This window comes from Amblyraja radiata, chromosome 19 (genome assembly GCF_010909765.2).
Source record: "Amblyraja radiata isolate CabotCenter1 chromosome 19, sAmbRad1.1.pri, whole genome shotgun sequence".
NCBI classification, from domain to species: Eukaryota; Metazoa; Chordata; class Chondrichthyes; order Rajiformes; family Rajidae; genus Amblyraja; species Amblyraja radiata.
The window spans coordinates 21342939-21356247 of record NC_045974.1 but is presented as its reverse complement, the minus strand read 5'-3'; the positions used below and the strand labels follow the sequence as shown (position 1 = coordinate 21356247).

Sequence of the window (13309 nt, the reverse complement as noted above, 5' to 3'; positions counted from 1 at the left end):
TTAATAAAAATAAAAGAAGCCAAATCTATTTCTGCACAGCTATTGTAATGATGGAATTAGGATGTGGGAAGGTAAAAAATAATTTTGATATGACTCTCCAGATATGAAGCTAGAGTTGGTAAATTCAAATGATTCTTGCAAACAATTCTTGCAAATGCAAACCAAATATACTTAAACCATACAAAGAAACACATAACAAAGATATAGCTGGTTAAAAGCTTTTTAAATGCAAAGATCCACCATTCATTCAGATTACCTGGCTGATGACGTGGATGCTGCTATCCTGGATATAGACTGCAGGCTGTTTGATGAGGTAACTGTTGTTGTGGTGTTGGTTGAAATGGCACTTTGAACAGTACTGATTTGATCGTCTTTTCTTCGACCAAAAGAACCACTAATGAAAAACCAAAATGCAGAGAAACTCTCATGAGAAATCCTGCATTAAAATCCAAGTGTTAAACAGTGATTTTCTTTAAAAGGTACCCCACAGATAAATCTCTTGGGAGATCTTACAAATGAGCAGTGAACATTTCCTCAATTCTGTCACAAACTATATTATTTCAATTAAAGTAATCCTTGCTGGAAACCGAGCAAGTTCATTTGTGAAATGTTGGAAAAAACCTGGTGAGATATTTTTCTGCGTGTTTAAATGGATAAGATGCTACTTATTTCGGGAGTGAAGCACAAGAATTCAAACATTTTTGCAAATAAACACATGATATATACACGCATTCAATTACACCATAACTAACCAAATTACATTCTTGGGATGTACTGATTGCACATCAGTATGCAGACATTCAAGTCTCAGTTTAAGTAACAAAATGCCTTCAGTTATACACAGCTGCATTTATCTTTATACTTAGCCATTTCCCAAAAATCACAGCCTTCTGGTTTAACCTTTGGTTTCATGTTGCAGAATTTAAATCTTGCAAATTAAATGATGCAAAGAAGCTGTGCTACCAAAGTTTTGGGCAAAATCTTGCACAACATTGCTTCAGTTTATTTCTGAGAATATTTTTATTATTCTTTGGGTAGTTTCAAATGGGAATTTTAATTTTATTTTTTTTAACAGATTATTTTGGAACACAGCTTTGTAAAGAGCAGTTTGCAACAAAATCCACATGATGAACAAGGTAATGCTTTGAATTTATTATCCTCGAGGATTAGCAATGGCTGTCACTGCATCTCATTTTCAGATTATAAACGCTACACTAAAACTCAACGTTACATAAAACAAAATAAATAGTGACCAGAATTAACTGTAATTCATGTATATGGAGTACATATGTGCAAAATGCACCCAAAAAAATCTTGCTTTCTTCTCAAATGTTGCTTTTGTTTATTAAATTACTCTATAGTCATCACAATTCTTCACGTTTTTCTCCAGTCTTAACATCTCGATTTAGCAACATTTGTCCCTAGGGTTTTCAATATAAAGACTAAAAATTAAGGAGTTTAAGTGTATACATTTTTCCCCTAGGCGCACTAATTTTTCCCAAAGAAATACTTTTCAGATTAGATGGAGCTAAAGATTGTAAAAAGTACATGATTTGAATTTCATCTTTGCAGCTGAAATGCACGAGTTTCAGAAAGCAGTTTTATAAAAAAGATGTTTTCATTTGCAAAGATGGAACGAGCAATTCCAATTATGATAATTAGCTGAAGGTTTACTTAGTAGGTATTCATTGAATGTTTGCGAGTTATCAATAATCAGTTGAGCTTGAAAGATGAACAAAGAATCATCATCATCATCGTTGAAAACATCAACGGGCACGGTGCCTTACAATGCTGTGTACGACAGTGATCGCAACTTCTACTGAAGTGTGGATGGCCGTTAGCTCGTGAGGAGCTCATCCGCCCTTTGACAGGTCTTGTTTTTGGTCCTGCTAGGGGTCCACAGCCCCCTCCTCATCTTGCAAACCAGGTGGGGAGACGGTTTAGTCGCCGACTATCCAACCATGGAGCAGGTAGCAAAGGATTACATGGTACCCGTGGCGGGGGGGGGGGGGGGGGGGTGGGAGAAAGAAGGTCAATAATTTCAAGACTAATAAAGTGATAGCATCATAGCAGGTCTATTTAAGTGACCCTCAGCATTTATAATTTGGACTCACTGTTACACTCCTGTTTCTATTTCCAACAAATATAATATGATATGGAGCAAATATCCAAATCCCTTGACTGGGTGAGACAAAGGCTTGCCAAAAAGCTTAATCTGTTTCTAAAATGGCACTGGAACAGATTTTCCAGGACATATTCCAAGACCAGAGTTACTTCAGGTGAGGAAGGTTGGACGTCACTTTATATATCCTGCCCAATGTTCCAATTTTGAATGTAAATGAATAGAGAATTCAGCACCAATTCAAAAACAAAAGCCAATTCCCAGACTGATTCCTCCCAATGCAACATAGCAACAACACGTTATTCAGGAGGCACAAGAGACTGGAAACCCGAGGTAAAAACAAAATGCCGTAGGAACTCAGTGGGTCAGAAGGGTCCTGATCTAAAACATTGTCTGTCCATTTCCTCCACAGATGCTGCCTGGCCAGCTCAGTTCCTCCAATTTATAGATATTTTCCTCAACATGTTATTCCACCTGGTTCATGTACATCCAGGCTAAAATGACCAATAATTAGCTAAGAATGCTGTGCATATCGAACACTTTAAAAAACCCAACTCAAAATGTTACAGCATTAAACGGGACCATTACATTTAGTTGTGCCTCTAAAAAGCTTCCAAATGTTTCTAATTTTTCCCTATGACTACAATATCCTTTCATGCAATACAAATCCTTTTGAAGATAACTAATTGGCAGGAATGCAATATTCTAAGTGGGAAGCTGTAACTTGCTCCGACAGATTTAAACTGGGGACCCACGTTGGGACTCATAACCATGCACAATCTGACCACTGTAATAATCTTTTACGAATTTGCAAAGAAAATACATAGCAATCCAAACAAATTGTTGGCATGTTAACAAATCTGATTCTTCACAGATATTTGCACAACAGGGTCATGACAGTAGCAACAAATTATCCTATTCCCATGATCCACAATTATGTAGGATCTTTTAAAAATATACAAAAATGGATTAAAATACTGGAAATGGAAAATTAAATCAAAGAATAGCAAAATATTCTCAGAAACAAAGTTATTCTATAATCTTCAGCAAAATTGAAAGGGGAAATTGATACCCACATTTTTTTTGGTTTACATACGATGGCAAATATGCTATTTTCAGCATTTTCTGACTGTGGCAAAACTTCTGCAGCTCTCAATTTGTTTGTTGTCATGTTTTACTGCTAAAGTTACAAGGAGCCATGCTTCTTATATTTGAAGTCTCTACTTGCATCAAAATACATGGGAGGTATTAGTGAAAATCTATGTACACGTGCACACAGGCATTCGCACTTAAAAGAGCAAAAAGCATGCTAAAGAAAAGCATTTTTTCCAATGTGATTGCCTTTTCAAGTACAATGTTATACCTTCTGAAGATGCTGTAGGATGAGTATTGACTTGCAGTTGGTTGCCTAGACTTAGAATTAGTAGAATCCAAGCTGGTGTTTGAGGAGGAGCTGGTTGGGAGATGTCTGGTACTGCTACTTCTGCCTATTGCTAGCAGATACGAATTACTGCATGCATACCAAGCAAGAAAGCACATCACAACAATTAGATAATATGTAATAAATGCTACAGATACATGCTATCATGCAAAAAATGCAAATTAAAATGTCTTGAATATGCAAGCACTAGTGTTAAAACAAATAACATAACATCAAGTTCTTGGAAACATTCAGTGTGACTGGACTAACATACAAACCAGTGTTTAAGAAGGAACTGCAGATGCTGGAAAATCGAAGGTACCCAAAAATGCTGGAGAAACTTTCTCCAACATACAAACCAGTACGGGTTCGGATCACATCTATGGTTTGACTACTGCATGCAAGTACTGAGTAACAAAACATAACATCCTTAAATGGCAATCATCTCCAAAGTCCAAAGTTTGCAAGTTAATAAATGTATAAATGTGAATTTGTTTCACACATTTTACGTTTTGCTGCAAATTCGAGGCTTGTTTTTCAGTGAACGACCTTGCATAAGCTGTCCTGTTTAATACCAAGGGAACAAAGTGAACTACGTTCCTCCTACAAGGAATGCAATTTTTGATTATGCGTCACTTTTCAGATTGTGATTCCAACTTCAAGTCCCAAATGCAAGGGTGGGCAAAAATAAAATCAGCCATTTTTTTCCTCGTACACATGTGCATGGAAACGTCAAGTAAACACATGCAATTCTGACAGAAGAAGATATTAATTTGGATTAAGGGGAAGGTACACAGACCAATATTCAGGTTAAGCAATATACACATACGGCATCAGTATTAAACACCTGCTGGATTTACCACTAATTCTTTTTTTATTGATGACTTAAAGGACTCATTCAAAACATAAAAACTAAACCTTTTTCAACTTGGAGATACTGAAATTACTGTGCCCTCCATAATGTTTGGGACAAAGACCCATCATTTATTTATTTGCCTCTGTACTCTACAATTTGGGATTTGTACCAGAAAAAAAATTACATGTGGTTAAAGTGCACATTGTCAGATTTTAATGAAGGCCATTTTTATACATTTTGGTTTCACCATGTAGAAATTACAGCTGTGTTCATACATAGTCTGCCCCCCATTTGAGACACTATGAAAGCTTTCTTTTTTTCCCCCCTGTACTCTTCACTTTGTAATGCCCCAAAATCTTGGTCATCTCAATTCCAGTTTGAAAAGCATCCTTCTTTCCAACCGTACCCTGAATTACCCTGGCTACGCTTTCATTCCACTCTTAACCTTGGGAAGGAAGAACAGGTTTATCCCATCAACCATCAGGCTCTTGAACACAACACAAGCCTCAACTACGAACTTCTCTAGACCAGTGAAGCTTTATGGAATTATTCTATATATAATCTATGTGTATTGCATTTACAGGCCTGTTGTGCTGCTGCAAATAAGAATTTCATTGTACCTTTGTCTGTACATATAACTAAATACTGAGTCTTGAGATTATGCTTTTCTTCTGCAGTTTAATCTCTTATACATTCTCATCAACTCCTGATTCCTACAACCCACCTACACTGGAGTAAATCTCCAGAAGGCAATCAATATACTATCACATCTTTTGAGAGAAGGAAACTCCAATGCTTTGGACTTGGTCATCTGAAAATTGGTTCAAGTCATAGAAGAGGGAGGAAAAGGGAGCATTCCGTGAAAATGCAAGTGGTAATGGGGATAAACTCCACAGCCAGCAGCTGAGGTCAGTTTCAGGCACAGGTCCCTGGAGTTATTCAGGAGCTGGTCAAACTCCTGTGCCACTGTACTACTGGGCAATGAAATGGATGCCAGTGCTGTAACAATGTGAATGGATAGCTAGCATGCATACAGAGCGCAATGCTCAAAGGTTGTCTTCAATTTAGAATACTGCTGACGATCCAATCATATAAATCAGTAAAATTATGTAGCGTTGAATGTACCATTGACACTTGACATACTAAATTGCCTTTTCTTCCTCATTACTCGTACAAAGATGAACGTTTCTTCTGAATTAACATTAAAGGGAGAAAAGAGGTTATAAAGTTAGTTCCCTTTGCTGCAGGCCAGACCTATTCAAACAATGGGAATAAAAGAATAGACATAATTTATAGCACCGAGGTTAGATTTTACTTAATAGTTCTGATACACTGTGATGCATCACCTCCTTAATTAGTTATTGAAACAATGAACTGAAGGGAAACTATTTGTTTCCAAAATCAAACTTGTTTCCATAACCAAATCACTACACCAATGCCTTGAGAGCTTCCAATTACCTTCTTTGATAACTAGGCACTACGTTGATGACAGCAGCGTTTTGTGACGTAGGCCCTTCAGTGATGGGGCTGTGGTTAATTTCTTTCCTCTTTGGATCTTCTTCCCAACGCCGCCTTGTGTACGAACCACTGCGCACAAAGTTACTTGCAGAATCTCTGTGAAGCAATTATTTCAGTTGAGTATGCAGAAGGATGGAGAAGTTGTGGACAAGGAGGGAGGTCAGTAAATGTGCCAGACACTAAATGGGATAGGATCTTACCTGATTTCTCTATCGTCGATGTCTGACATACTGACTAATCTTCTAGACGGGACTGTAGGTGCAACATATGCAAGCCTTGTTCCTTTCTGATCCTTCTCCTGTTGGAGAAAGTGTGAATGTAACAAATTCTGCTTTGGCAAATGCTAAAACTTGATACAACTCGGGCATTTTCGAACATAAAAATTGTTTGCCCACTTGTTAAACTAAATGTAAAAGTGCTTGAAATATTACGGTAAACAAGGCAGGAACTGTGTTTCCGGCTGCATAATGTTGCAGCTAATGGCTTTGGAGACCTGGGTTCAATCTTAAACTCTGATGCAGTCTGCATGGAGTTTGCCCACTCTCCCAGTGATCGCGTGGGTTTCCTGTGGATGCTCCTCCCACATCCCCAAACGTGCAGATAAGTAGTTGACAGTTGCAAATTGCTCCGAATGCGAGTGATAAAATTAGGGTGGGAGAATAAGAATGTGGGGAGAAAAATCGGGACTGATGTAGAATGGATGTAAGTGGGTGAATGATGGCAGGTGTGAACGCAGCATGCCAATGGACCAGTTTCTCTGTTGTGCTAACGACTCTGAACACATCATTACATCGGTTGCTGAGGAAGAATGAACTGCTACTTGCAACATTTCTCTCTCCTGGTGCCATACCTCCAATGTTTTCTACTTTATTAATTATTCTGGTTTAATTTGATCAACACTAAAAGGTAGTTTTATTGCCGATTGACAGCCTATTCCAAATAGAAAAACACTGCCAGCAAACAATTGCAGAATAATTACTTGCAACTGGCCTGACTAACTCATTATTTGAATCCAGAAATGAAAAGTAGGCAATCATTTTTCATTCCAGTGTACAATGGTCTATGCAAAAAGTATCCATTGGTCTAAATAAAAAAAACAGGCAAAACTACATTCCAAATGTAGCTAAAATAATTTCACGATCAGGGCTTTAATGCCAAACAGTCAATCAGCAAGGTGAAATTTAGGATCATGCACTTGAAAGTCATTCAGAAGTGGATCACACAATGTTATCTGATCTTCTGGTTTCTATGTTGTGTCAATAGTGGAGACCAATAGTGTAAATGTATTCTATGTCAGGCTATGTCCTGCCTCTCCTCTATCCCAGCTTACCCCCCCCCCCCGCACAATCTGCCTGAAGAAATGTCACCTATCTATGTTATCCAGAGATGCTGCCTGACCCGCGGAGTTACTCCAGCACTTTGCGTCATTTTGTGTAAACCAGCATCAGCAGTTTTCTGTTTCCACATGTAAACCTGCAGCCAATTTTCTACTTTTTACTAAAGCAAACATGCTGGAAGTTATTAACAAAAATTGAAAAAGCTGGAAAATGTCATGAAGTATCTGTGGAGTGACCAAAACTCTCCACTATTGACACAACATAGAAACCAGAAGATCAGATAACATTGGAGTGACCAAAACTTAATGTTTGAGGTTGATGATCTTTATTATTAACTGAAAACTGTTTCTCTCTTCATGGTTTAACTTCTGTGGAAACAAGTAATCTTGTATACATTTGATGCTTGTAAAAGGAATATATTTCCTGTTGTTGCCTCTTTTGGAACATACAAGAGTCTCCCTGAATGGTGTAATTAACAACAAACTAAACCCAGTAGATGACCAAACAAACATGCACCAACGTTCTTGTTTGGTGAGTGATTGAAAATCTAGTAGCGTACTTTAATCTTTGATCTTCTTAACAAATTCATTACCATTATCATTCGTTACAGGGTTATTTAACAAAATAATTATATTTTGAAACAATCTTTTTGGGGGAGGGGAGTAGAAAGGAAGTGGGGCAGGGAAGTGTCTGAGAAAGCAGGCGGCACAGTAGAGCAGTGGGTAGAAGTGCTCTCACTTCTACAACCCAAAGGTGTGCAAGATTTGGTTAATTGGCCTCTGTAAATTGCTCCTAGTGTAATTCTCTGCCACAGAAGTCAGTGGAGGCCAATTCACTGGATGTTTTCAAGTCAGATTTAGCTCTTAGGGCTAAATGAATCAAGGGATATAAGGAAAAAGCAGGAACGGGGTACTGATTTTAGATGATCAGCTGGCTCGAACGGCCAAATGATCTACTCATGCACCTATTTTTCTATGTTTTTTTATGTATAGGGATTGAATGTAAAAGTGGGATAACACAAAGCTAGTGTGAACAAAGGCCTGTTTCCATGTCATATCTCTAAACTGAATCGAACTAAAGCAATAAGTCTCCGAATAATCGACACAAAAAGCTGGAGTAACTCAGCGGGTCAAAAGGAATAGCTGACGTTTCGGGTCGAGACTCTTCTTCAGACAAGAAGGGTCTCGACCCGAAACCGTCACCTATTCCTTTTCTCCGGAGATGCTGTCTGACCCACTGAGTTACTCCAGCTTTTTGTGTCTATCTTCAGTTTAAACCAGCATCTGCAGTTCCTTCCCATACAGTCTCTGAATAGTTTTGATCCAATTTGGTCAATTTTGTGCCAAGTTTTGATAGGTGCCAACAGAATGTTTTTTTACAGTAGGTGCAGGAGTATGCCATTCGTCCTTCGAGCCAGCACTGCCATCCAATGCGATCATGGTTGATCATCCATAATCAGTACCCCGTTCCTGTATTCTCCCCATATCCCCTGACTCCACTATCTTTAAGAGCCCTATCAACCTCATTCTCATAGTATCCTCCTCACAGTTCACACTGCCACCCAGCTTTGTGTCATCTGCAAATTTGCTAATGTTACTTTGAATCCCTTCATCTAAATCATTGATGTATATTCTAAATAGCTGCGGTGTGTGCAGTTAGTAGTGTACCTTCTCTTTATTGTCGAGGGTGGACGTGAGTCGAGGGCTTGAGGCAGACCGCATCACCCCCGTGATGTCCCTCTCCTTCTGTGTCTCTTTGGAGGCACTGATCTCAGCCAACGCGCCATAACTTCCAGTCTTCCGAAGCCCTGACCGCCACAAAGCTGGAGGGGCATCTTTCTTTTCTTCCTCCTCTTTCCTTTTCTTGTCTTCTTCTTTTGAATACTTGATAAACGGAGTAGCAAACTGTAAATCGGGAACGCAAAAGTAATGTGTTGAATCTCTCAGGATCTGGTTCTCAGCAAGACCACATGTAAAGGTCAGGGTTTGACAAAACAACAAATCAGTCTTTTTTTTGTACTCGTACACCAAACCTGACAAGAATTTTAATCTTCAAGTTACAACATCACCTCCTGAAGATTTTCCGAATATGTAACATTATTAATAGACATTTTTCCAAAACACTCTTAACATACTGAGAAATCATGCAAGGTCAAGACCACATGAACAAATCTGCAAAGAAATTATGTTCAGATGATTAACAGAATTTCTAATTCAGCCATTCTCAATTCTGGAATAAGATAGTAGGAGAATTGGACAAATTTACATTTTGGCTTTTGATACACCTTTACTTTGGGAATAATCAATCGATTTCCCTGAGAGTTGTTTCCGGATGCCAAGATCAAACACTAGAAAATGGTCTATTTCTTTCACCAATAAACCTTTATGCACTCAGTAAAAATGACAAACTGAAATCACCCAACACAACCAGATGAGGAAAAAAAACATAAGATCTGATTGCAAAGTGTTTTATTAACTCAAAGCTAATATTTAACTTCTCACAATGGTTAAAAATATAGGATACCAATTCCCCATTCTTCTGAAGGCAACAAATATTTTGATAGCTCTTACAAACTTGAAGGTTGTTCTTCACTTTCTGTGCACATCTAATGCTTGGAATGCAAGAACAAAATGGCAAACACCTGGCCTCTTAGACCTACCCCATCGTTCAATTTACTATAGACTTTGGAGATACATCGTGGCATCAGGCCCTTCAGCCAACCGAGTTTGCACCGACCAGCAATCATCTAGTACAATAGAACTATCCTACACTCCAGGGACAATTTACAATATTTACTAAAACCAAACTAACCGACAAACCTGTACATCTTTGGGATGTAGGAGGAAACGAAAGGAAATCCACGTGGTCACAGGGAGAAAGTACAAAATCCTTGCAGACAGCATCCATAGTCAAGATTGAACCTGGGTCTCTGGCGCTACAAGGCAGCAACTCTGCTACTGCGCCACTGTGCTGCCCTAATTGATCATGGCTGATCTGCGTCCAACTTCATCTCTGCCAATTCCCCCAATCTTTCAAAAAAATTATCTTGAAATGCCTCCAATGATCTAGCCACTGCAACACCCCTGGGGCAGAGGACCTAGCGATTATTACTGTTCGTGCTCTCTGAGAACTTAATTCTAACTACTTGATGGGCTACAGCTACTGAAGAGCAATACCAAAACCTCCACCTTCCTGGAAACACATCCTTCTTCCTGCTCAAGGAGTAACTTCAAATCTTTACCCGCCTTTCTGCCTTGAATTCTTTGAGAGATAGTTAAATAACTTATAATGGACTAAATCAGTTTGATTTCACCTGCTCTCAAATCAGAAATTTGCAAAGTATCAAGTAATATGACCCAGGAACTCCAGGATGGTCAGATAACATTAGTTTCCAAAATAGTGGTGGCATTTGTTCTGTGTGCAATACTGGGGGATGGAGTTTGAAAGCCTCTATTGTTAAACTACAATATGTTTCCCTATTCTCTATATTTGTCCAGGAATAGTTCATGCACTGAGGCAGATTAAGACATTGCAACTAAACATAGACATAAGGAACAAAGGTGCACACAAACCACACAAATTCTAGAATTTTGTTCTAGTATTCAGATATCAACACTACTGGTTTTAAAAGTAGTACATAGAAATGAGTGTCATCACAACATGCACAGTGAAACTGGATACTTCAGGTAAACGGGAACTTAACACAAAACACAAACCTCTGTGCACACAAGAGGCAGCTCACCATAACTTTTTCACCCTTTTGAGGCACAAGAACAATGCCAGTTTTACGCAAGCCCTGACGCCATGATGTCGGGTCTAATGGCTCCGTCACAGGCAAGACGGGAGAAATGGATTCATACTGAAGCCAATTAAAACAGAAAGCGCAATGAGAAATCTGCAAGGAGAAATGCTTAAGTGTGCACATGCCAAAAGTGCAACCATCAGGAAAGAGAAGTCAAGAATGTCTACACTCTATGTTAATAAAATGGCCTTGAGTCTTACCACCTTGATTAAATCAAACCCGAATCATAGTAAAAGGCACAATACAGTAATCAGACTCCACCTCTCAAGAGAGGTTCCTAAGTATGTAGAAACAAGGAACTGCAGATGCTGGTATACAAAAAAAGCACTAAGTGCTGGAGTTGCTCAGCAGGTCAGGCAGCATTTCCAACAAAAAAAAGACAGTGCTGGAGTAATTCAGCAGGTTACTTCAGCACTGTGTATATTTATCCTAAGTATGCATTATTTAAATATTTTAACACAATTAAACTGTCTACTTTATGTACAAGTGCTGGAGTCATGTTGTAGATGTCGAGTAAGATTAAACATATGTTTCGTTTAGTTTAGAAACAGTGTGGAAACAGGCTCTCGGCCCACTGAGTGTGCGCTGACCAGCAATCACCCCGTACACTAACACCATCCTACACACACACACACACTAGGGACAATTTACAATTCACAGAAGCCAATTGACCTACAAGCCTGCACATATTTGGGATGTGGGAGTAATCCGAAGCATCGGGAGAAAATTCACGTGGTCACAGGGAGAAAATACAATCTCTATACAGACAGCACCCGTAGTCAGAATCAAACCCGGGTCTCTGGCACTGTAATGCAGCAATTCCACCGCTGCGCCACTATGCCACGATCACGTTGGGTAGATGTAGAATCAGTTGGGCTTGTCAGGAATACAAACGCACCTCTGTTAGCTTGCAGCCTGGTGCCTTGATCGGAAAGCTTTCATCTCGGTGTTGGGCTCCTTTCCCAGCAATTAACCGTACCATTAGTAGAGCTCAAGTAGGGCCAGAGTTTGCAGCCGCCACAATCACAATCACAATCACCAGTATAATGGGGGGGGAAATCTGACAACTTACGTCAGGCACGCAATTAAATGTAGATATTCACAACCTGCTCTTGTTGACCGTGCTCTGACATATGGCACATTGGGGCCAAATCTTTAAAAACCGTCAAGATCCTCAGGTAATCATATATAGTCTTCTTCGCTATAGACTTTGAGAATCGTAATTTATTGCGCTTTAACCAAATTCTTCATAGTTTACCAGGCCCTAAATACTGCTTAGATACTGATAGATTGTCCTGAGGGGCCAATTTTGTATTTATGAATTGTCAATCTATCATAAGCATTAAAACTAAGTACTTTTCATTTCAACAATATAAAGTCAATAACAGCTTAATTAATCTCATTATTTTACACGCTTTGAAGTACTAAAATGAAAAAGATGCTTATTAATTTCTGGTTTGCTATGTAATTAATCTTGAAGTTACTGGCCCTTTGAGTCTGTTTGATGAAAACACTGGTGTGAGACACAAGATCTCCCACACCCACGGAATTACTAGTCTCGTCTGAAAAAAAATTAAATACATGTCAAAGAAATTTGGAGATCTTTGTGGGTACCCGTCTTACCACAGCACAAGAGGAGATCATCTTGTCCATACCTGCAATCCCATTAATCTCACTCCTGTTTTAATTGCTTTGCATCTAGTATGTAATTCTCTCTCACATATATGCCCATCAATTCACATTTGATTATTTTCTGTCATTGATCGACATGAAAGAATCATTTATGACGGCCAATTAACCAAGCAGTGAATCGTTGGGACGCAAAAGGTAGCCAGAACATCTGGAAGAAACAGTCACAGAGAACATATGTAAACTTCACACAGGCAGAATCCAAGGTTAGGGTCATCACGCCACTAACTGTTGTATGACCAAGCTTCCTGTGTGTGAAAGCACCAACTAAAGGTGCTGGGAGTAGTTCTTCAGAAGGGTTTACATTGTGGCTTAACAGCTCAATTGGAACTCAGCATCCAACTTTCTCTTCTCTTTCAAATGTGCAGTCTTGTCATAACGTGCACACGGGAAAATAAATGCCAACTTAACGAATAACTGTTTGATGGGAAACAGGAATCCACTACACAAATCAGTTGCCTCTTCATTTCTCTTTACCCCTTACCTCGATTCTCTAATCACCACAGACAGATAGAAGTTTAGAATTTATCACACCTTGCTTGTTCATAAATGGAACAAATTATCA

General features: G+C 39.0%; 1 protein-coding gene across 8 annotated transcripts in view; it reads right to left on the bottom strand.

The window, feature by feature from the left end:
• The window catches only part of ppp1r12a (protein phosphatase 1 regulatory subunit 12A), a 128969-nt gene that overhangs the window by 44153 nt on the left and 71507 nt on the right, over window positions 1-13309 (bottom strand). For 6 of the 8 annotated variants that reach the window (XM_033037947.1, XM_033037949.1, XM_033037948.1 and 3 more), the window contains exons 10-15: window positions 10996-11112; window positions 8921-9157; window positions 6117-6214; window positions 5857-6012; window positions 3486-3632; window positions 257-394 (exon numbers count right to left, since the gene is read on the bottom strand). In XM_033037947.1, coding sequence (XP_032893838.1) covers window positions 257-394; window positions 3486-3632; window positions 5857-6012; window positions 6117-6214; window positions 8921-9157; window positions 10996-11112 — 893 coding nt within the window. The remainder of the gene's footprint in view (window positions 1-256; window positions 395-3485; window positions 3633-5856; window positions 6013-6116; window positions 6215-8920; window positions 9158-10995; window positions 11113-13309) is intronic. The other 2 variants (XM_033037953.1, XM_033037950.1) reach the window with 2 other exon arrangements.